General features: G+C 49.9%; 2 protein-coding genes and 1 long non-coding RNA gene across 3 annotated transcripts in view; 2 read left to right on the top strand and 1 right to left on the bottom strand.

Annotated features, from left to right (window-relative positions):
- Nucleotides 1–2,821: 2,821 nt before the first annotated feature.
- On the bottom strand, nucleotides 2,822–15,483 carry LOC117999331. The gene is made up of 4 exons (XR_004676255.1): nucleotides 15,420–15,483; nucleotides 12,102–12,250; nucleotides 11,270–11,427; nucleotides 2,822–3,592 (listed from the first exon to the last, which is right to left on the bottom strand). It is a non-coding gene; the product is annotated as an uncharacterized LOC117999331 (long non-coding RNA).
- A 4,077-nt stretch (nucleotides 15,484–19,560) lies between these two features.
- The window catches only part of ZNF853 (zinc finger protein 853), a 5,894-nt gene continuing 1,819 nt past the window's right edge, over nucleotides 19,561–23,635 (top strand). The window contains 3 exon segments of the mRNA XM_034988333.1: nucleotides 19,561–19,835; nucleotides 20,579–20,696; nucleotides 23,141–23,591. Coding sequence (XP_034844224.1) covers nucleotides 19,824–19,835; nucleotides 20,579–20,696; nucleotides 23,141–23,591 — 581 coding nt within the window. The 5' untranslated portion in view covers nucleotides 19,561–19,823.
- The window catches only part of ZNF316 (zinc finger protein 316), a 37,794-nt gene continuing 34,774 nt past the window's right edge, over nucleotides 20,616–23,635 (top strand). Inside the window, exon 1 of the mRNA XM_034988325.1 lies at nucleotides 20,616–20,696. The gene's annotated coding sequence lies outside the window, so the exon portion shown is untranslated. The remainder of the gene's footprint in view (nucleotides 20,697–23,635) is intronic.

Raw genomic sequence — 23,635 nt, 5'->3', positions numbered from 1 at the left:
TGACCTCAATTCTCGGGGATCCCTAGACTTGTAGTCCTCCGCAGTGCCTGGCAGAGCAAATGCATATCCTCCGGAGGAAAGGCATTTATCCTAGGCTTTAAGGAGCCCATAAACAACTGTTCAAGGGCAGTGACCAGCATACAGTGAAAAATGAGCAAGGCACCACGGGCGGGCACCAGCAGCTGCAACCCACAGCAGAAATAGGCTCAGAAAGTCAGAACTGTCAGGGTCAGACTCTACCCCAGTCATGCTTACTTTGTTTAAAGGAATAAAAAGACAAGTGCAGAGCTGTAGGGAAAAAGAAAGCATGAATGACCTAGCAGATTTGGAAAAGAGCCAGATGGAACTTCTAGAAATGAAAAGTCGAATCACCTACTGTATTCAGTTAGCGAGGAGCGGGTGGCGGTGCAAAAAGGTGCAACCCCCTTGGAAAGAAATGTGGCAATACCTAGCAAAATTGCATGTGAATTTGCCCTTTACCTAGGAATCCGCTACTTCCAGGGCCATGCCCTAACGATCCAGTGGCAGAAATACAAACCAATATCCATACCGGGCTTTTCACTACAGCATTCTGTGTGAGAGCAAAGACCGAACACTTCCCAGGAGCCTCTCGACAGATGCATTATCCACATGGTGGAGTGTGAACCGTTAAGAAAAAGATACATTCCAGGGCGCCTGGGTGGCTCAGTTGGTTGAGCGACTGCCTTCGGCTCAGGTCATGATCCTGGAGTCCCAGGATCGAGTCCCGCATCGGGCTCCCTGCTCGGCAGGGAGTCTGCTTCTCCCTCTGACCCTCCTCCCTCTCATGCTCTCTGTATCTCATTCTCTCTGTCTCAAATAAATAAATAAAATCTTTAAAAAAAAAGAAAAAGAAAAAGATACATTCTGCAGTGACAGCTAGGATTTACAGCTAATTAAAAAGGAAAAATCACCGGCTCCCTGCTCAGCGGGGGGTCTGCTTCTCCCTCTGACCCTCTTCCCTCTCCCCTCTCGTGCTGTCTCTCATTCTCTCTCTCAAATAAATAAATAAAATCTAAAAAAAAAAAAATACAAGAAAGGTGGGGGAAACATAAATTAAAATGCAGGAAGGATAAGGGGGGGCCTAGTAAAACAGTAGCCTGGGGAGAAGTGGGGAGGAGCAGACTCTAGCGGTTACACCTGCTGAATGTACCTTGTTTTGTAGTTTCGACTTTGGGGCCATGACAGTGTTTAACCTCTTTAAGTCAGAAACATAAAAGCAAACTAAATAAAGTAAAGGAAATTAACTTGGTATCTGAATCGCTAGCACAGCCATACAGAAAAGAAGATGTCCAGTTATTTTAAAATGTAAGTCTTTCCGTTATACTTGTGCCTTCCTCACCTTATGGAATGATGTTCAACATCAGCAAGAATTTTTTTTTTTTTAAAGATTTTATTTACTTATTTGACAGAGACGGAGATAGCGAGAGCAGGAACACAAGCAGGGGGAGCGGGAGAGGGAGAACCAGGCTTCCCGCTGAGCAGGGAGCCCGATGCGGGGCTCAATCCCAGGACCCTGGGATCATGGCCCGAGCCGAAGGCAGACGCCTAACGACTGAGCCACCCAGGCGCCCCTCAGCAAGAATTTTTTTTAATGGAAATTAAAGCAGTGAAGTAATTTTGCCTATCACCTTGGCAGTGGTTAAAAAAAAAATGTGTTGTTAGCAAGTGCATGGGGCAGAATTACTGGCCATGTCATGCCAGCCAGCCGCCGCCTTCCGATCAAGAACCTTGTTTGGGGCACATTCTTTTTTTTTTTTTTTTTAAAGATTTATTTATTTATTTTGAGAGAGCGAGAATGAGAGAGAGAGAGAGAGTGTACATGAGTGGGGGAGGGTCAGAGGGAGAAGCAGGCTCCTCGCTGAGCAGGGAGCCCGATGTGGGACTCGATCCCGGGACTCCGGGATCATGACCTGAGCCGAAGGCAGTCGCTTAACCAACTGAGCCACCCAGGCGCCCTGGGGCACATTCTTGACAGGCACCTGCTCTAGGAAGGCTGGGCCCCTCCCTTGGAGTGAATTGTGATTGGTCTGAACCAGCATGTCCTTCCACGCCTCTGGTCAGAATCTGGTCCTGTAATCGGCAGAGGATGTGATTCTGGTCAATGTGGGAACAAGTGTGAGAAGATGGCTTCTGGAAAGTTCTCCAACCCCAAAGGGACCAGAAGTAGGGACACACCCATTTTGATGGGGGACATTGTTGGGGAGGATACAGCACCTGTATTCTGAGTCACTGGGAATCCAGGGAGGGTCTCCTCAGGCCACTAAATTGACCACCCTAAGACTTCCTACCATTGCACAGCTGCGTAAATGAGATAATAGTGTTTTCCCCTGTAAGCCAGTTTTAACTGGGCGTCTCTGAAATTTGGAACTAAAAGGATCTTTGATACAGCAGAGTGGTGGGGAAACAGGCACTTTTATTCTTGGGTGATGATACCTGAATTGGCACAAGGTTGTCAGGGCAATATCTATCAAAATTATCGATAAATATATAAAATTTAAAAATACGTATCTAAATGTAACACACACACACAGATCTCACAGATGAACTTTCACAGTTAACGTTTCGTGTACAAGCATGTTTGCATTAGCAGAAGATGAGAAACAGCTTAGATATTCATGAGTAGGGTCCTGGTTAAATAAATTAAGGCGTATCCTTGAATTGGAAGCTAGGGGGAATTTTTTCTAACCAGGTAGCTGTTTGTCCCACGTGGAAAGATGTCCAAGAGCAAGTTGGTGCAAGTCAATGTGTATATGACGATCTCAACTGGATAAGCAGATTATACACAATTAACAGTATAGTCCAGTGATGATGGCTCTCTGTTGTTTCTCCCCACCCAAAATCCAGTCCCTCTTTTCCTTTTAGTGATAGCGTCCTGGGTCCACCCCGGCTCCATCCCTGACACCAGGGGGCAGGGACACATGACCCAGGCCTGGCACAGCCGAGCATGGAGGTTGGCTGAAGATGAACACCCCAACCCAGTGAACCCTAAGGAAACCCAACTCCAAGACTTTAGAATTATTGGAAAGTGAATATCTCTTTCCACCTGAGGCTGGGAGGATGTAAGTCTGCAGCTGCTGGGGTGGAGGGCAATCACGGACAGGGGGTGCTGTCACAGAGAAGCCAAGAAATGAAGAGATTCCGAGTCCGGATGATGTCTGAGCCCTGGATCTTGACGTGCCTGGGGATGGTTTCTATATCCTGGGCTTTCATTCATTCATTCATTCATTCACTCACTCATTCATTCATTCATTTTATTTTTATACATCCCAGGCTTTTGAATTACGAGTCAAAGATGCTTCCCAACCTTTTTTTCTTCCCCCAAGCTGGTTTAAGGTGATTGTTTCTCACCTGTAACTGAAAGATTCTTGATTAATTCACAAATACATACATCTCTATTTTTATAGGCGACATCTGCAAGACTGTGCCCTTAGCTGTTAAGAGTGGCTGTATCTGGGGGTTGGGGTTTTAGAAGACATAAATTTTCTAAATTAGAGTCGTGTTGTCCGTTGGTAACCTGCAGCCTCTGTGACTCTTCAGTGCTTGAAGCATGGCTGGGCTGTATGAAGACGTGCTGTATGTTGTACATGAAGAAGACATATAAAAAAAAAAGCATGTAAATTTCTAGTTAATTTTTAAAATCAATTAGATATTGATACTATTGTGGATATATTGAGTTAACTAAAATATAATTTCACCCGTAACTGTTTACTCTTCTAAATGTAGCTACTAAGATTCCTTAAATTATGTTTATGGCTTGCATCGTATTTCTGTTAGCTCTGGTATAGACTTCTCGTGAAAGCCAACCTATAAATATTTGTTGAATGAGTATGATGTTTAAAATGTTTGCAACATGCAGTATTAACTTTGTAATCAGATAAGCCGAAGCTTGAAAATGTTTAACACAGTTGCGAATATTTGTATAGTGATCTCAATCATGCCTCAGTGCCTGGGATTTTTGCATTAACTGCAGAGGGCTGGGAATTAGTTTGGTGGAGGGGTCAAGAGCATGGGCTTTGGAATTCCACAGACCAGGATCTGACCCCAGCTCTGTCCCTTTGTGACCTTGGGCAAGTTAATTCAACACTCTGAGCCCTGGTTTCTTCAGGCGCAAAATGGGGTTAAACACATTTTTGTCCATACATGTAGCTTGACTAAGGTGTCTGAAAGGAGAACCTTCTGTCTCTGCTCCTCGGTCTTGTGCTACCACCGAGCTCAAAGGTTCGAACACTTCCCACCTACCTCTGCAGAGTGGAGGTTCCTAGTTGTCCACCACATCCATTCTCTCGTTCTACCATAATGGGATGGTAGCTGAACCCATCACTAGATTCCTATCCCCAGCCTCCCTTGTACATCATCTCTCACCCTTGGGCGGTATGGATTGGACAGCTGAACCACTCAGAATTTTCCTAGGAATTTAGTTATGCTGGCCAAGAAAACGCACCCCACATAACTTCCGCTGTGGGGAGCGTAGCTGACTCTGAGGATCCTACAACAGAGTTGTGCCTTCTCCAGGCTGCTCCTAGCCAAGGATGAGCATGCTGAGGATACCAGCATAAGTCCATCCTTGCAGGACAGAGAATGCCTCTAATTTGAGTCATGGGCTCCCTGGCAGCCTGGCAGAGACTGTCAGAGCCGCACTGAGGCTCTGAGGTCTAAGGCTCTTCCTACCCAACCCCCTATTCTTCCCCACTCTACACAGGTGTCAGGCCCATCCTGGCACCTGCTTCTCAGGAGACCTGATCTCAATGCATTAGGACTGGACTTCAGCGTCACTGCGTGTAGCTGAAACCTAGGAATTGTGCGGTGGCCTTCTATCTAATGTGCAGGTCCCAGGGTTGAATCTGTGTTTTCCAAGCTTGCCTTGTCACAAGGATCAGCTAGTAGCTTGTTAAAAATGAGAATCAGAAGCTTCTTATTCAAGAGGCCTGGGAGAGGGTGCCTGGGTGGCTCAGTTGGTTAAGCGACTGCCTTCGGCTCAGGTCGTGATCCTGGAGTCCTCGGATCGAGTCCCACATCGGGCTCCCTGCTCAGCGGGGGGTCTGCTTCTCCCTCTGCCCTCTTCCCTCTCGTGCTCTCTGTCTCTCATTCTCTCTCTCTCAAATAAATAAATAAAATCTTAAAAAAAAAAAAAAAGAGGCCTGGGAGAGTGTCTGGGAATCTGTTCTTTTAACAAGTGCCCCAGGTGATGCCTATAATCAAGTCATTTTTTAAAAAAAAGATTTTATTTATTTGACAGAGAGAGACACAGCGAGAGAGGGAACACAGCAGGGGGAGTGGGAGAGGGAGAAGCAGGCTTCCTGCAGAGCAGGGAGCCCGATGCGGGGCTCGATCCCAGGACCCTGGGACCATGACCTGAGCCGAAGGCAGACGCATAACGACTAAGCCACCAGACACCCCTATAATCAAGTCATTTTAAGAAAGACTTGGCTCAGTAATCATCAAAACTTCCCAATACACCACAGATAATGGAGGAGAAAAAATGGGATGTGACTTGCAAACAAAGAAACCAGGCTCAAGCCTTCCTCTTAGACAGAGGCCCTGGGGGAAAGCCCCAGGCCACCCCACAACAGGCACTTGGTGTCACTAGAGACTTGGTTTTGCAGGGATAGTTTGGTAAATGACAGGACCAGCAGACCTCATGGACATCATTTCATTGATGCACGTGCTTGGCGGTGGAGGGGTTCCTTGGTCGGCTGTTTCTGCTCACTGGGGGCACTTGTCCAGTACCTTCAAAAGATTCCCTAAGGCACCCTCCTAATTGTTGCATTAATTTTTTTTTTTTTTTACTGAGGTCAAATCCACAGAACATAAAACTCACTGTTTTAAAGTGTATACAATTTAGTGGTTTTTAGAATACTCATCAGGTTATGCAACCATCCCAGTTATCCAATTCCAGAACATTTCTGTTGCCCCAGAAAGAAACCCTGTATCTCTCGTTCTCCCCTCCCCATCCCTTGACAACCACAAGTCTACTGACTGTAGACATGCCCATTGTATATATTTCATATACATGAAATCGTATAATATATGGTCTTTTGTGACTGGCTTCTTTCACTTAGTATTGTGTTTTTCAAGGGTCATCCATGTTGTGGTATCTATCAGTACTTCATTTATATTTAGGGCTGAATAATATTCCATTGTGTGGATAGGGCGGCATTTTGTGTATCTGTTCATCATTTGATGGACATTTAGGTGGCTTCCACTTTTTTGGCTATTATCACTAGTGCTGCTATGAACATGTGTATGTGTGTTTGTTTGAATACCTGTTTTTGATTCTTTTTTAAGATTTTATTTATTTATGTGACAGAGAGAGAGAGAGAGGGAGAGCACAAGCAGGGGGAGGGGCAGAGGCAGAGGGAGAAGCAGGCTCCCCACTGAGCAGAGAGCCCAACATGGGGCTTGATCCCAGGACTCCAGGATCATGACCTGAGCTGAAGGCAGACGCTTAACCGACTGAGCCACCTAAGCACTCTGTTTTCACTTCTTATGCGTAGACACCTAGGAGTGAAATTGCTGGGTCATACGGTAACTCTATGTTTTTCTAAAGAACTGCCATCTAGGAATAAATTTAGCTAAGGAAGTGAAAGACTTGTACACTGAACACTACAAAAGTTGTTGAAAGAAATGAAAGAAGACCTAAATAAGTAGGAAAACATCCCATGACTTAATATTGTTAAGATGGCAGTCTTTTCCAAACTGATTTACAGATTCAATGCACTACCCATCAAAATTCCAACTGCCTTTTTTTATAGAAATGAACAAGCTGATCCTAAAGTTTACATAGAATTACAAGGGAGCCCAAATACTCCAAACAATCTTGAAAAAAAAAACACAAAAGAACCACATTGGAAGACTCACAATTCCTAACTTTAAAACTTACTACAAAGCTACAGAAATAAAAACGGCATGGTAGTGGTAAAGAAACAGACATAGAGACCAATGGAACAGAATAGGAGTTCAGAAATATACCCATATATCTATGGTCAATAATATTTCAGCAAGGGTGTCAAGACCATTCAACGGGGAGAAAATAGTCTTTTCAACAAATGGTGCTGGGACAACTGGATCTCAACATGCAGAAGAATGAACTTGGACCCCTATCTCACACCATATATAAATATTACCTCAAAATGAAGTGAAGACCTAAATGTGTATATTCGGGCACACCTTCAACACTCTGCCAGGCAGTTAACTGCTCTGCCTTAGCTTTCACTTCTTGCTTGCCGACAGACAGGGGTGAAAGCATAGAGCCTTTTCAGGTCTTTCCTGAGCAAATGCACAGCCCCAGGCATGTCCATGGTCTTCTAGATTTCTAGAAATATGTCAGAGCTTCTCAAAGCCCTTATTCTTCTGAATTATCTCATTCTCAAATTTTTCTTATTTATCAGGCTCTTTCCTCCTAAGCTTTTTAGTTAGTCTCTTGTTTGCCCCAACTATTATCCATTGCCTCCAGCAACCACTAAACATTTTCCTATAAATATTTTTTTTTAATAAATTTTATTCTTACGTTAATCCCCATACATTACATCATTAGTTTTAGATGAAGTGTTCCATGATTCATTGTTTGTGCACAACACCCAGTGCTCCATGCAGAATGTGCCCTCCTCAATACCCACCACCAGGCTAACCCATCCTCCCACCCCCCTCCCCTCTAGAACCCTCAGTTTGTTTTTCAGAGTCTATCGTCTCTTCCTATAAATATTTTTGATAAATACCCCGGGATCATGACCCGAGCCGAAGGCAGACGCCCAACCGACTGAGCCATCCAGGCACCCCTGTAAATTTAAGTCTTTACTCAAATTTAGGATGTCTTCAGTCACTATTTCTTCAAATATTTTCTCTGCACCAGTCTCTTTCTTAGGGTCTAATGACCCTCTTCATTAGGGTCTCATGACACTAATGTTAGACCTTTTGATGCTCCATAGGTCACTGATGCTCTTTAGTTTTTCAATCCTTTTCACCCTGTGATTTCTATTTATCTGTCCTCAACTTTACTGACTCTTTCATTTGTCATCTCCATTCCGTTATTGAGCCCATTCAATGATTTGGCTTTGTTTTGTTTGTTTTGTTTGTTTGTTTATTTCGTTTTGTTTTGTTTTGTTTTTTGGTGGGGTGTTTTTGTTTGTTTTTTTGAAGTTCTAAAGTCTTTTTTATACAGTTTATATTTATCTGCTGAAAACAAGTTCCATTCATTTCAAACATGTTTACCTTTACCTCATGGAGGATAGTTATGATAACTGCCATAGAGTCTTCGATAATTTCAACATCTGATTGTGTCTTCCCTCATGAATTGGCCATATTTTCCTGGTTCTCGGTATGTTGAGTAATTTTGGATTGTATGCTATACATTTGCAATACTGCTTTGTTTTTTTTGTTTTTGAGACTCTGGGTCCTGTTACATTCTCTGGAGAATGTTGGAATATTGCTTTTTTGTTTGTTTGTTCAAAGCAGGTGGTCAAGCTGGTTAAGACCACAGATTCTCTCTCTCCTTCTGTGTTCAGCAGTTCCCATGTCAGTTCAGTTTTCAAAGACTTGGCTACACATCTGAGTGTGCCCCGTGAATGCATTGTTGCAATGGGTATTAGTTGATATGTAGAAGCTGGGGAACCCATTCTCAAGCTTCCTCCTCTCCAGAATTTCCTCCACACTCCCTGACTCCCAGGTTCCCTTTTCCAGATTCCTCTGACCAGGAAGATGAGATTCTCTAGGAATGTCAGCCCCCTTCTTCCCCCCCTCCCCCACCCCGCCCCTGCTGTAGGCATAGTTCTGTGTGATTGGGCTTCCTCTGGGGTGAAGTAATGAGAGAAAAGACAGAGGGTAGCAAATGACAGGGATCCCCTCATTCTTCACACAGCAGGGACCCTTTTTCCTCACTCCTCTGTCCAGAAATGTGGGTCACCATCTCTCAGGATGTTAGGTGCCCAGGCCCCCCACCACCCCCAACATGACAATGAGGTTCCTTAAATGGCCCTGGGCTCAGGGTAGGACTGGGGAGAAGAAGAAGAATGGGGAGGTTCTCCACCCCCTTTCCTGCTCACAGGGGCCACTGTCCGGGTCTTCTGGCCATAAACACTAGTTTCTCTTGAAGGTTTTACTGTCTCCACCTGCTATGCAAGTCCCTAATTCAGCTGGCCTCAGCCCAAGGCCAAGTAGATAAAGGAGATAAACAGGAAACCACCTCTGCCATACTGGTTCCTCTTCACCTTTTTACTTTCCCAAACTGCCTGCTACTATTTACTTTTCACAGCCTTTAGGTCATTACTTTTTGGGTTTTTCCAGTTTTCCAGTGGTAATCAGCAGATGAAGGAGATGAGTCCCCTTTTATCTCCTTAGAAACCTTTCCCACAGATGCCATTTGCTTCTTCCTCAGGCCTGGGGATTATCTGAGAGGCAGAGAACTAATTCCGGATCCTTATGCACCAGGCTTGGGGTTTTTCTAGTAATACGATCTTATAAAACCTAGGTTGATTGCTAATTCATTTCATTTTGGGGGACATGATTGTACATTGGCCTTAGCCAGTGGGTTCCGCAGGCCGGGCCACTCTTGGGGTCCCAATAGCACCCTGATTGCTTGTTGCCTTGATGACCCAGCTTGGTGTGGATTGATTAACTGCTGAGTCCTGAGTCCTCTCTCTAGTGGCCTTGACCTAGGGCCTGGGTGGGGAACCCCAGGCTGGGGATGGTATGACAAGAGCCCGTAGTGGATGCCAAGATGCACTATCCAGATTCTCCTCCCCCGTTCAGGGTTTAAGGATGTGTCCCCCTGAGCTGCCAAGTGCATTGTTGCCAGATAGCCCCTATCTGCTGGCCATCTTCAGATTTGCATTTGCTAAAGAGCAACACCTTGCCCCAGGTCACATCCCTGCCCCAGGGGCACCCTTATGTAATGATTAATGCAGGTTTACAAAGTCCTGGCTCTCATGCCCCCAGCTTGGGACGACTCTGAAAACCCTCTTGGCTTCAGAGATCCCCACTGGGTTGCCTGGGGCCTTTGCTGAGACCACACCACAGTCCAGAGTCTCCTCTTCCTGGTCCTGCTTCCTGCCCTTCTCCCATCCAGTGGCCAGCCCTTTGTAATGAAGCTCTGGCAGGCTATCATCCTAGAGTCAGCATCCTAGCAGACCAAACCTGCAACAGAGCCTTTCTCTGCCACCAGGCCTACCTAGGCTGTGTCCTCTGTTCTTGGTGTCAAATGCAAGGCTCAGGTCCAGGCCCCGGGCGGCAGGCCACGGCAGCCAGCAGGGAGGCCTGGCTCAAGCTGCTGTTCTGCAGACCCAGAAAGGTCAGCTTCCACACATTAGGTATTTTCTTTCTGGGCTGCCCACTGATTTGAGCATCAGACCAATGCTTGAGACCTGATTTCCACGCCACCCATACAATACCTAACATACGAAGCATCCCCACTTTACTTCTGGAAATCTAGTCCTGCCTTCTGGTGTCGGCCTGTAGAAGGTCCTTCCATCCCTACTCAGACTAGGAAGTTCATTTTGATGGCCTGGAGGCACCATGCCCGGCTGATAAAGTGCTTTTCTAATGATCCTGGTGTTTCTATCACTAGCCCATTTCTCAAATCAAGGGGGAAGTCCTCTGAGCCTCTTTGGGAGAGGTAGTAGAGGGGGGAACTGGGGCAGGGACAGAATGTGTTCCAGCCCCACAGTCTCTGTATTCCATCCTCAATCCAGGCCAAGGACAGTGCCCCTAGGCACAGAGCTATATTTGGTTCAAGTGGGCATAGGCTCCCCTGGAAAATGCTGCACCTTGCCCTGGGGGCAAGCCGGCCCAAAAATACAGATTCCCATCCACACTTAATCCTCCCACTCAGCCTGACCCAAGAAGCCACATTGTGCTCCCTGTGGATGAGCTTCCTCGTGGTTCCTTCCTCTCCTACGGTCCCCGCCCCCCATTCAAGTTACTGAAGTTCTAGCCCCTCAGGACATTGTTTGGAAATAGGGTCATTGCAGATGTCACTGGTTAAAATGAGGTCATTAGGGGGGCCCGAATCCAATAGGACAGGTGTCCTTATAAAGAGGGGGAATTTGGACACGCACACACAGGGGGAACACCGAGTGAAGATGAAGGCAGGATCAGGGTGATGCTTCTACAAGCCAAGGAACACCACAGACTGACGAGAACACCAGAAGCTGGGAGTGAGACAAGGAACAGACCCTCCCTCACAGCCCCAGAAGGAATCAACCCCTCCAACACCCTGATTGCAGACTGCTGGCCTCCAGAACTTTCTGACACTCACTTCCATGGTGTCCACCCAGTGTGTGGTCCGTTGTCGTGGCAAACCCAGGAAACTCAGAGTCCAAGTGGAGCTCCCTTCTGGTGACCCCGGTCTTGGCCCGTGGCTGCCAGTGCTTTGAGATGCTCTCAGAGCAGTCCGACCAAGGCCCCCGGTTCAACCTGCAAAGGAACGCGGAGATCTTACTGGAAGGGAATGAATGGACCCATCCGATGCTGTGGTCCTGGCATCCCTGCTCCCTTCAGGTGATCGTCCAGGGCCTCGATGTCGGAGCACCTGTGGTCTCAGGCAGCCCTCACTGGCACCCGGGTGAGTTGTTTTAACAGAACACGCTGCCCCATCCTGAACACATGGGGGACTCTCCTTGCCTTGTCCTCATCTTGGCCCAATAGCCAGTTTCAAATCCCACATTCTTCTAGGGCATCTGGGCCTAAATGCCACTTCTAATACCAATTTCTGCACTTGTGAGGGTTCTCTGTTTGCAGAGACCAACCTTGAGTGAATTAGCCAGGAAGAAGGGTTTTTGTGGAAGCATGCAAGGGCGCGTCACGGGAAGGGTGGGGACTGGGGCTCTGGGATTCGCGGCAATGGGGACTCTCTCTCTAAGGCACCTCCGTGGGTGCCTTCCACCCCATCACCTTTGGTTCCAGTGAGCCCCTGCTCCAGAACCCCGGGTGAGGGAGAGAATGATCTGCCCGTCTCGGGTCAGATGCTCCATCCCTGTAGACCAGAGGTGAAGATTGGATTATTATCCTGAGTTGTTGTTGCAATATTAGTGGGTGTAAAAAGCACCCCCAGTCTGATTATTGTATTAATTCATTCAACAAATACTTACGGAGTGTCTACTGTAGTATGTACTCGGGAAACAAGGGTGACCAACCTCGGCCAACTCCTTGTCCTTGGAGCTCGCAGTCTTGGGAGGGAGGCAGACCCCAATCAGGTGGTGAAATCGGAATCAGGCAAGGGCCACGGGTTCCTGGTGCTCTGAGAGGGAACACAGGGGGTTTGACCTGAGGAAGCAAGGCCCCACCTTTGCCCCCCAGGTCACCACTGCGCATGCTTTAGACGCATTCCAAGCCATCAGTGCTGCTCCCCAGCCCGTCATTCTTCCCAGGATCATATTCCAAGCCTCCGCCATCATCCCCAGCGGAAAGATGAACTTCCTGCAGCCCCAGGAGCCACTATCTGGGCGCAAGGCTGTCACACTCCTCTCCCCAGTGGGGCCCCTGCTCCTGGCCCACTCACTGTCTGTTCCTCTCTGTCTCCCCTTCTCTCTGTCTCTTTTGCTCGCTGTCTCTTGTCTGTCTCTCTCAGTGAGGAAAAATCAAAAGCACACGATTTTATTTTATTTATTTTTTTATATATATATATTTTTTAAAGATTTATTTATTTATTTATTTATTTATTTATTTATTTATTTATTTATCAGAGAGCGAGAGAGACAGAGGCAGGCAGAGGGAGAAGCAGGCTCCTTGCTGAGCAAGGAGCCCGATGTGGGACTCAATCCCAAGACCCTGGGATCATGACCTGAGCCGAAGGCAGACGCTTAAACGACTGAGCCACTCAGGCGTCCCGCACACGATTTTAGAAACTGGAACACAGATGAATTAGTGGATCTGACTTAGCAGAGTAGAGAAAGTTGAAAGCTAAGCTGTCAGAGGGGGAAGCCAGCAAGAAACAACCCAATTCCCCCCCAGTATGGCTGAAAACAAAGACTGCTACAAAGTATCCCAAAGGGCCAGTGGGTCCCCACACCTCCCTTCCCACTTCCCATCTACTCTGGCAAAAGCGTGGTATCAAACAGGCTCTGACTTTGGGAACACTGGGCAGAATCGGAGGCAGGAAGAGTTCTTCTTGAAACCATGGGGGTTTAGTGAAATCTGCTTTCCGAAATGTGAGACCTCCTTTCCCAGTCTTTTTTACCCCCCATGTGGCTCCTAGAATGCCCAGGGCCAAGTTACTTCCCCAGGCAGGAGATCAGATGAGTCCTTTCAAGAGAAACTGAGTGGCCCGAGAGAAAATACTACCAGATGTTGGAGGACACCCCTCCCCATGGCGGTGTCCCTCTCTTGCTTGCAGAGCGACTTACTCTACACACGTCATCAAACAGCCCAGCACCACCTGGCATCTTAGGAAATCCTCCAACAGGAGAAATGAAGCAAACACTTAAAAAAAAAAAAAAATTCTCTATCTCATTCTCTCTCTCAAATAAATAAATAAAATCTTAAAAAAAAAAAAAAAAAAGGGCGCCTGGGTGGCTCAGTTGGTTAAGCGACTGCCGTCGGCTCAGGTCATGATCCTGGAGTCCCGGGATCGAGTCCCGCATCGGGCTCCCTGCTCAGCAGGGAGTCTGCTTCTCCCTCTGACCCTCCTCCCTCTCATGCTCTCTCTATCTCATTCTCTCTCTCAAATAAATAAATAAAATCTTTAAAAAAAAATTAACTAGAGCAAACAAGATGTTAGAGGAAGCAGGAACAAAGTTTACTGTCTTTGGGGAGACAGGAGCAAATATTGCGATCGTGCAGCAGGAGAACGTATAAGAGAAAAACCGAGTCTGAGAATAAGAAAGCTCTGGAAATTAAAGACAGGCTTGCAGAAATAAAAGCAGAAAGGTTAGAGGACAGTGACGAGAAACTCTTCTAGAAAGCATAACCAAGAGGGGCGCCTGGCGGCTCCATCAATTGGGCGTCCGACTCTTGATTTCTGCTCAGGATATGATCTCAGGGTCGTGGGACTTAACCCCATGTCGGACGGGCTCCTTGCTCAGTGAGGAGTCAGCTTGTCCCTCTCTTTCTGCTCCTCTCCTCGCTCTTTCTCTCTCTCTTACATAAATAAATAAATACATAACATATTTTTTTTAAAAAGGAAAATGTAACTAAGAGATTAAGTGATGAAAATGAAAGAGAAAGTACAATGGACATTAGAGGATCGGAACAGAAGGTCCAACATCCGAATACTCAAAATTCTAGAAAAGCAGAAAAGAGAAAATGGAAGGGGACACTATGAAATAAATAAGTCAAATTCATTTCTTGAACAGAAAAGCATGAGTCTCCTGACTGAGGTGGCTACCTGAGTGCCTGTCATCATGGACCTTCAGAATCCAGGTTAAAAAAAAAAAAAAAAGATTTACAATCTTCCAGAGGCAGAATACCAGCCACACAGAAAGGATCCCGTATCAAAATGGCACGGGACATCCTGGATAGCCACACTGGAGGCCAAAAGACAATGAGAGGGTGTCTTTAAAATCTGAGAAGGCATTGCCATTCTAGAATCCATGTTCAGTCACGTGTAAGAATAAAAACTTTTAATTTTTTTTAAAGATTTTATTTATTCACTTGAGAGTGAGAGAGCACAAGCAGGGGGAGGTGCAGAGGGAGAGAGAGAAGCAGACTCCCTACTGAGCAGGGAACCGAATGCGGGGCTCGATCCCAGGACCCTGGAATCATGACCTGAGCTGAAGGCAGATGCTCAACCGACTGAGCCACCCAGGCGCCCCAAATAAAAACTTTTTAGATGTGAGGACTCCCCAAATTTTTCTTGCTGTAAGCTCTTTCTCAGGAAGACGACTAAAGAATGTGCTCCCCGGAATGAAGGTCAGGATGATCAACGCTAGCCGCGCAGCATTCCCATCCCTGCCTTAGCTCAGAAATGTCTGCATTTCCAACCTGGTCTGGCAGGAGGCTTGCTCTACCCTCACCAGATGTGCAAGCTCTTTGCCTCTTGCCTTTTGACTCAATCCCCATCCTTCCATATGCTCCAGTGCTTGAGGCTGGAAGATGGGAAATGACATTTCCCCGGGCTCCCTTACCAGCTGGCCTCTGGCTAGATTCTGCCAATGGAGAGCACCAAGGAGGGATCAGAAGTCAAGATGCAAGCAAAGACCTTCCCTGTTTCTGGTGGAGCCGTCGCTGGCTGGAGAGTCTGGGCTGGTTGTTTCTTGCTTACACGGCCCAGTTCCCACAATGCCGACCCCAGCCTCGTTTCTGCAGCAATTGTGTCTCTCTGTAATACCATTTTCCCCTCTTGCCCTCTTGCCCCTCTAGCCCTAGAGGTCCTAACCTAGGTAGTCCCATCATCCCCTGTGTCATGCTCCAGCCCTTTTAACGTGTTTGTGACCATTTTCCTCTATTAAATGTTCTGCTTAATTACTTACGAGTTCTGGTGTTTTCCTCACTGGAGGGACAGCTCAGGGTTGCACCATCAGGAACACATCACCTCCAAGGCCACGCGGCAGGGGAGACGTGAGATGGAGGTGGCCCACCAGCTCCTAAGTGCTTTGGCTTAAACATAGCCCAGGTCACTTCCTGTCATAGTCCCTTGGCCAAATTAATCATTTAATCCCAGTTGAACTGCATATAAGACTTGGAAATATAGGAGAAGACTTGGAATATTTGGTGAGCACTAAGTGTCTCTATTAGGACTTCCAAAGGAGAGAGATGCCGTGTGAGGAAACAGATTGATGGAGGAGAGAGAGAGAGTAAGAGACACAGAGTCCCAGATGATGACACCAGAGTTCCAGGCTGACAGAGCACTCCAGAGGGCCAACTGCCCAATTTGGGTCCAAAGGAAGGAGGCTCCAGAAGGGATGTCTGGAAACAAAATGAAACAAATAGATTTTCTGATGTGTTTGACCAGGTGGAAATTTGGGTTCACAGGCATTTAGAGAGCCAAAGGAGGATGCGGAAAGACTTTTCAGGAGATTCTAAGACTGAATCAAAGCAAATTTTAAAAAGAAAAAAAAGAGAGGAGGAGAGATTAATTCTAGGAAGAACTAAGAGTTGTACAAGAAGGGAACTAATACAAATCCTTTTACTGGGCTCAGCGGGGAAAAATATTTACAGAGATGTACTCATGGGAACAGTACATGTGGATTTACCACTGACTGTGATGAAACTGTGGAGAGGTGTGGTCCCGTCCTGGACTTTTGCAGCTGACCACCAGAGTTGGTACAGACTCCACAAGATAAGGGCATCACGCCCAGGAAGACTGCCCCCACATAGACACCATCTGCAAGTTTGGGAGTCTCCAGGCCCCTGGCACTTCTGACCAACGGGCTACAAGTTCAGGGATTCCTTTGACCTACTCAGGTTGGATCATTAACTAGATCAACTCACAGAATTCAAGAAAGTGCTATACTTACGAGTACAGTTTTACTACAAGGGATACAGAGCAGGACCAGCCATGGTCCCTGAAGAGATCCAAGGTCTAGGAAGAGTCCTGAATGTAGAGCTTCTATGTCCTCTTTCTGGACATGGAGAATCTATCACCAACCAGGAAGCTCACCTGAATCATGGTGCCCGTAGTTTTCACTGGTGTTTCATTGTGTAGGGATGATCGATTGAATCATTGGCCATGTGACTGACCTCAGTCTCTAGCCCCAGAGGTAATCATATGGTTGGTCTTTCTAGTATCACCAGCCCCCATCCTGGAGCTAATCCAGCCCCCTTGCCCCCTGAATAACAAAGACATTCCTATCACTGGAGAAATTGCAAGGGCTCTATCCCAGAAAACTGGATAAAGACCAGACAAATTATTATAGGGAGGAAGAAAACACGTGTATGTGTGGCTTAAAGAGTTAAATCTGCATCTTCCAGAGTGGGATGTCCATAGATACTACGTAAAATGGAAAAACCAAATAATAGCATCATAAGCGTATTATTTAGAAACATGGCAAAAAAAAAAAATCAGAAGAAACGGGACGGGACTCAGAAGCGAGGAGAGATTTTTGTTGTTGCTAAAGCCTCGTAGAACAATTTGACTTATTCAATTCAGTATATGTATTGCCTGGACAAAAAATTAAAGGGAGAGGGGCTCCTGGGTGGCTCAGTCAGTTGAGTGTCCGACTTTTTTTTTTTTTTTTTTAAGATTTTATTTATTCATTTGACAGAGAGAGACACAGCGAGAGCGGGAACACAAGCAGGGGGAGTGGGAGAGGGAGAAGCAGGCTTCCCGCTGAGCAGGGAGCCCGACGTGGGGCATGATCCCAGGACCCTGGGATCATGACCTGAGCCGAAGGCAGACGCTTAACAACTGAGCCACCCAGGCGCCCCAAGTGTCCGACTCTTGATTGCAGCTCAGGTTACAAGCTTAGGGTCATGATATTAAGTCCCATGTCAGGCTCCACACTGGGCATGGAGCCTGCTTGGGATTTTCTCTCTCCCTCTCCCTCTGCCCCTCCCCACTCCCTCTGCTTGCTCTCACTCTCTTTCTTAAAAAAAAAAAAAAAAAAAATTAAAGGGAGAAAGAGGAGGAAAAGGGTGGCTGTTGTTTGTGAGGTGCTCAGTCATGGTCATGGACAGGATAAATACTCTCCAGGATAGAACTGTTGATTGGGAAGACACCTTATGCAGGTTTTGATGATGTAAAGGTGAGCAACGTACCTGCTAAGGAGTCAGACCGAGAGGAAGGGGGAACCAAGGGTGGTCCCTCTCATCAGCCACCGAGAACTGTCCAAAGCTGCCTAGAGGTGGAATAGCATGAGACTGAGTGACATGGAGGGCACTGGTGACATTGGAGGGAACTGTCTGGGTGGAGTGATGGGACTGAGGCCAAGTTGGAGAAGGGGGAGGGACAGGTAGATGGAGATATGGACAGAACTGCTATGGGGCATCTTCCTAGGCAGTTTGGCCACCGAGGGCAGGAGAGAGAAGGGGTTGCATGTTTTTAAGATGGGAGAGCCGGGAGAATGAGCAAATGCTCTTGGAAAGAAGCCAGCAGAGAGAGAGGTTAAAGATTCAAGGAGTGAGTGGATCCTCTGGATCCTCTGGGCATGAGGTCTCCCTGGAGGAAGGACCCGGCAGAGATAGCTCTGTTCCCAGCCCTCCGGGGGGAGGGAAGGTGCACACCTAGCTGGCCAGAGGGGAGATGCTCACTTTTCCTTAAACTCCTGGCTAGCAGAGTGCTGTCCCTATTCCACAGATGCAAGGGAATAATTTGCCTCATTACCCAACTGGAAGAGGCCATTGTGAATCCAGATTTTTCTGCCTCCAGAGCTAGGCTCTTGCTGCCCTGGTTCCCCTGATGAGGCAGAGGCAGGGGCAGTCCTTGGCCGCCTGGAGCTTCTAGTCTGGGGGTGAAGCTGCCAGCCAGAGCGCAAGCTTTTCAGAGGGCTAGAGGAGAAGTCCTAAACTCCACAGCCTGTGGGGCCAGGAAGCATCCAAAAATGGAACAAGGCGGGGCGGCCAGGCCAGGATGGAGACAGTAAGGAGGGAAGAGGACTGTGACCACATGAGGCCTGTGCCCACCTCCAGTGAGGCATTCCCATACTCTAGCCCAGGAACCGCTCTCCAAGGCCAGATCTTGGGATTTTTCAACAGAATTGGAGTATCCCGATTTTAATGTGAACTCTCCAGGTTCAGACAGTGCAGCAAAGTGATGGGATATCAAGATGGTCAGGTAAGGCCTCCCTGAGGAGGAGACCCCTGACCCAGGCAGGGGTCAGCTTGGCCTGTCCAGGGACGCCTCTGCACATGGCTACTGGGGTGGGGACCTGGGGAGGGCAGAGGTTGGGGGCGACAGAGAGGGGCCTGACCGCAGGCCTTGTGCGTAGAGGAGGCGAGCCGGGCTAACCCTTTAGTTAACGAGGGTGCCTCCCACGGCGCCATCTGGTCCTTTGGGGTCCCAGCCCACTGTCCAAACGCGCACAAACTCCGCGCCCAGCTCCCCCGGCCCTGCCTTCACCATCCCAGGCCTCCAGGAGGAGGGGTTCGACGGGCGGAGGCAGCGGCCTCTTTTGGGTCCGCTGGGGGGCGGATTGGGGCCTCCTCTTTAGGTGAGTGTCCTCCAATGGAGTGCTAATGAACCACAGCTTGGACCCGGGCCACGGGCGCCGCGAGGCTGCACCGGCCCCCGGGGGGTGGCAGGGCCCGGGCCGGGAGCCTCGCCCGCCGCCCCCCCCCCCCCCCCCGGGGCCCGACCAGCCCCCCCCCCGGGGGCGCGGCCGGGCGGGGAAGGGTTAAGCCCACCGAGCTCGCGGCGGCCTAGAGCGGCGGCGGCGGCGGCGCGGGGGCCGGGGCGCGGGGCGCGCGGGTGGCGGGCGGGGGACAGGATGCGGATGCCGGGGGGACTTCCTGTGCCGGCCCCGCCGCCCCCGCCCCCGGCCCGCTGCCCGCTGCCCGCTGCCGGACACACGCTCGGGCGGGCGGGCGAGCCAACGGGACCCCGGCGCGGGCCGCCCCCCGCCCGCCGGCTCCGGGCACCTGTGGCCGCCGGCGGACCCCGGCCGGACCCGGGCGGACCCCTCCCCCCGCCCCGGGGATCTGGGGCCGGACCCCCGCCCCGGCCGGCCCCCAGCCCCCTCCCCAGCCCCCTCCCCTGGCCGCTGACACCAACTTCTGCTCGCGAACTCCGTTCTGCCCCTTTTTTGGCCCAGGGCGACCTCGACGGCCCTGACAGCGACAGGCCCGCCGCCGCAGTGCCCAGAAGGGCCCCCTGTGGCCCAGCGCCTCCCCGGCCCTTTCTGGATGGAGGCGCCTCGGGAAGGAGCTAGCGGCCTGCACTCTCCCGCCGCTGCGGACCACACCTCCCCTAGCGCAGAGGCCGCTGTGAAGAGCAGGAAATGCTGCACCAGGTGGGCCCAGCGGGGAGGTGGGCGGGGGGCGTTCTCTGGAGGGCTTCTGGACTGGATTCTGCAAAGGGGAGTTGGAGTTATCCTGCTAGGAGGGGAGGCAGGACTGGATGTGGGGATACCTCTGCAGGGGCCAGAGTGGATGCAGGAGAGAGGTGGGGAACCTTCCAGACTTCAGGAGCCCCTGGGCCAGAGCTGATTCCATGGGTTGTGCTCTGGAAACCTGCCTTCCTAGGGAGCTGAGGTGGCATCTGGAACCTGTGGCCTGCTTGTGGCCTTGGAAGGCTGGGTGAACCCCAACAGCGCTCTGGGAGGCAAGAAACCAGGGAGGTGAACACACTTGTCAGTGCTTTGAAGGGGGCGGTGGAATGTGAGGTGTCTTTTTCTGCAAACTTCCTCAAATGTCCCTTGTGGGACTCCAGCTCCCTAGTGAAGGCCGGTTCCCACAGTCAGCTCTCAGTGAGGAGCAGATGTACCAGCAGCCCCTAAGCCTGGGCTGAGCGTGGGCCCTGCAAAGTTGGGACAGGAAGGTCTGCCTCTGGCGGGGGGCGGAGGGGGGAATGAATGGGCCCTGGGAGCTGAGCCTCCAGGCAGCCCTGCGCCTCCCTTCCCCAGCTATGGCTTGCACCGTCCTCCTTTCCAGCCTGGGTGGAGACGGAGGGCTCTCTGGCAGTCAGTGCCACGGGGCTGGGGGGCTCACAGCACTCCTGCCCACCTGAACAGCTTCCTCATTCCTCTCAGCACAGCTGCCCCCCCGGGATCTTGGTCTGAACGCTAGGATGGAGCTGGGGGCAGCCACTGAGACCTTCGTGCTGGAGCTTCGGTGTCTTGAAGATGGGGGCCCAGGGCCTGGCACCCTCTCAGGTGAGGGGCTTGTGAGGGGTGTGGCTCTGACCTAAAGCAGGAGATAGTCCTCAGCCCCCGGGAGGACCTTTTGACAGAGCCCCAGGCCTGCTGTGGCCAAGAGAGAGGGGGCTGTAGGGTGCGGGGCAGCCTGCTGTCTGCAAGGGCGCTCCCTTGGTGGTTTCCGGGTGGGGAGGGCAGGCTGCAACCTCTCACACCAGCTGACTTCAGCTGCCTGGAGTAACACTGGCAGGTTTGCCTCAGGATTTTCTGAGGCGGCTCCGTCAGGCTGTGGTTTTGCTGGTGACAGGCTCCCAACAGTGCAGACATTCTCAGCCCATGCCCTGGACCCCGGATGTGTGCTGGCTGGGAGCTGCTGCTGTGTCCCCAGTGGTCACGTAGTCCCCACTGCCCTCCTACCTGTCCCGGGCTCCAGACTCAAGTTCTCAGATTGAAATCAGGGGCTCTCTCCCCTGTGCCCCAGGCATTGGCCCCCTGGCTTCTCTTTTTCCTGTGGCCTTCTCTGACCTTGTCCACTTTTCCTGACCTCTGCTTCCATCCATCTTTCTCCCCTTTTGCCCAGGGCCAAATGTGGCCTGTAGAACCTTCCAAGATGCCTTCTCCCTCTGGCACCCACTCTGGGCCGACTTTCTATGGTGGTCATGCTCCTGGGAGCCAGTTTCCCTCTCTGTCCTTTGAGGGCTCTAAGTGAGGGCTGGCTCAAGGTTGAACAGCATGAAAAGAACCAACGAAATTGGAGGGGTTGGGTGGGGATGTGTGGATGAAATGAGGGGTCTTCCGGCTCAAATATTTGACCGAGAAAAGTCTTGCAAGGGTATACACATCAGGTGAACTTAATGTTTACTAAAACATCATTGTTAAAACTGCTGACGTGGCTACAAGAAGCTGGGACTGGCCACACGGCCAAATGCTGGGCTAGAAATGTGAGGACTCACACAGAGGTGCGATGCATCCCTGCTGCTCTCAGAGGTGGTTTTATTAGATCAATATACTCCTGGAAAAGTGGCCAGAAAGCAAAATTTTATAAATTTTATAAACAAAACCCCTGCTTTCCATTATAAAATTGAAAATATGAGGCGGGGGATGCCTGGGTGGCTCAGTCGGTTAAGCGTCTGCCTTCGGCTCAGGTCATGATCCCAGGGCCCTGGGATCGAGCCCCGCATCAGGCTCCTTGCTCCACAGGGAGCCTGCCTCTCCCTCTGCCTACTGCTCCCCCTGCTTGTGCGCTCTCTCTCTCTCTCTCTCTCTGATAAATAAATAAAATCTTAAAAAAAAAAATGGGGCAGTAGGAAAAATAAATGTTGAAATCAGACTTGGGAATGGAGCAAGCCTCTTTGGACTTTCTGGGAACACAGTATAAATGCTTGGAACGAGAAACGACATGTGGCTATTGTGCAGAGTGACACGTGACAATGGAGTGACACGTAGGTGGCAGGGGTTACTGTAAACCTGCACAATGCTGAGGCGCACCTGTACCCCTCGAATTCTCGCTGGGTCCCTGAGAAGGGTCGATCTCCTTTTGCAGACAGGGAAACTCAGGTTCCCAGAGGTCACATAACTGGCCGGTCACGACGTGGGCGTGTGGAGTTAGTCCTTTCTGTTCCAGACTAACAATCTCAAACACGTCCCATCTCGAGGCTGTTTCACACGGGGCTAGTTGTGTCCTCGGTATTTCCAAACTGTCAGTTTGCAAACTAATTTCCTAACCCACAGGGAGAGGGGTTTGTCGAGCACCCGCCTGGTTCTAGAGGCTTCACCCAGGAAGCTGGAAGTGTGGGTATCCTGAGGCTGTTACTGACAGGGAGGCCTCTGAGGCTGTAGGAGGAGTGGTAGTTAGGCCCTGACCCGAGGACTTCCCGCTGGAAACCTCGTGCTCTGACACTTCAGGGACTTTTAGAAACCACCTGTGGTAATACTTCCAGGCAGCTTTACAGAGATTCTTTATTATTTACAGAGAAGGCAAGTTCTCGCTTATTTAAGGCATGACCCTAACTGAGGTCAGAGTTCAGCATGGGCTTGTGGCTTAGCTGTCCGAGTGGCTTGTTTGCTGATTCCCACTGGATGGTAATTAAGTCCCAGAGACTTCTCGGGGAATGGTGTTGGGGAGCCCCAGACACTCAGACTCTTGTCACTGCCAAGATCTAAGCATGGAGGCTGTGTGGAGGAAGGCCCAGAGGAGAGGTCAGAGAGTCAGGGTCCAGAGCGACGCGACCCGCAGTCCTTCGGGCACATTTCTAAGCCAGCCCCACACCTCTGGGCATTTCAGTTTCTGCCACGCTGCCATGGCCACTTGACCCAGTGCTTTTGGGTCCCTGCTGAGAGCTCAATAGTGTGTCCTAGAGTAGCTGTCCATGGGGCAGGGTAAACGGGGGGGTCATGGGGGTCTGATCCCGAGAGCTGCCTGTAGATCTTTCTCTCCTGGCTTCCTGCCATTTCCACTACAGGTGGCAGTGGTGGGGGTGAGAATCAAGAGGAAGAAGAGGCTCAGGAGAAGAACGGCAGCCCACCACGGCCAACAAGCTCAGCCCCGATGGGGGCCGGGGAACTCGCTGAGGAAGCACAGCCCGGACAGCAGGAGTTGCAACTGCAACAGTCAGAACGGCAACGAGAGCTGCAGCCAGAGCAGCAAACACAAAGCCAGCCGTCAGGACAGCAGCTAGAATTGCAGCAGCAAGATGGGCAAGGCCAGCTGCCTCAACAAAACAAGGACCTGCAGGGAACACCCCAACCTGTGCCCCCTGGGCAGCTGAGACCACAGCTGCAGCTGATGCAACGGCAGGAACAAATACAGGAGCAGCAAGTGCAGGAGCAACAACTGTGGCAGCAACAGCAGAAACTGTTACAAGAGCAGGACCAGTCACAGCAGCAGCAGCACCTGCAGCAGGAACAGTTACAGCAGCAGCAGCAGCACCTGCAGCAGGAACAGTCACAGCAGCAGC

Source organism: Mirounga leonina, unplaced genomic scaffold, assembly GCF_011800145.1.
Source record: "Mirounga leonina isolate KUSES-001 unplaced genomic scaffold, KU_Mleo_1.0 Mir_454, whole genome shotgun sequence".
NCBI lineage: Eukaryota > Metazoa > Chordata > Mammalia > Carnivora > Phocidae > Mirounga > Mirounga leonina.
The sequence above is the reverse complement of the archived record's forward strand: the minus strand, read 5'-3'. Positions and strand labels throughout refer to the sequence as shown.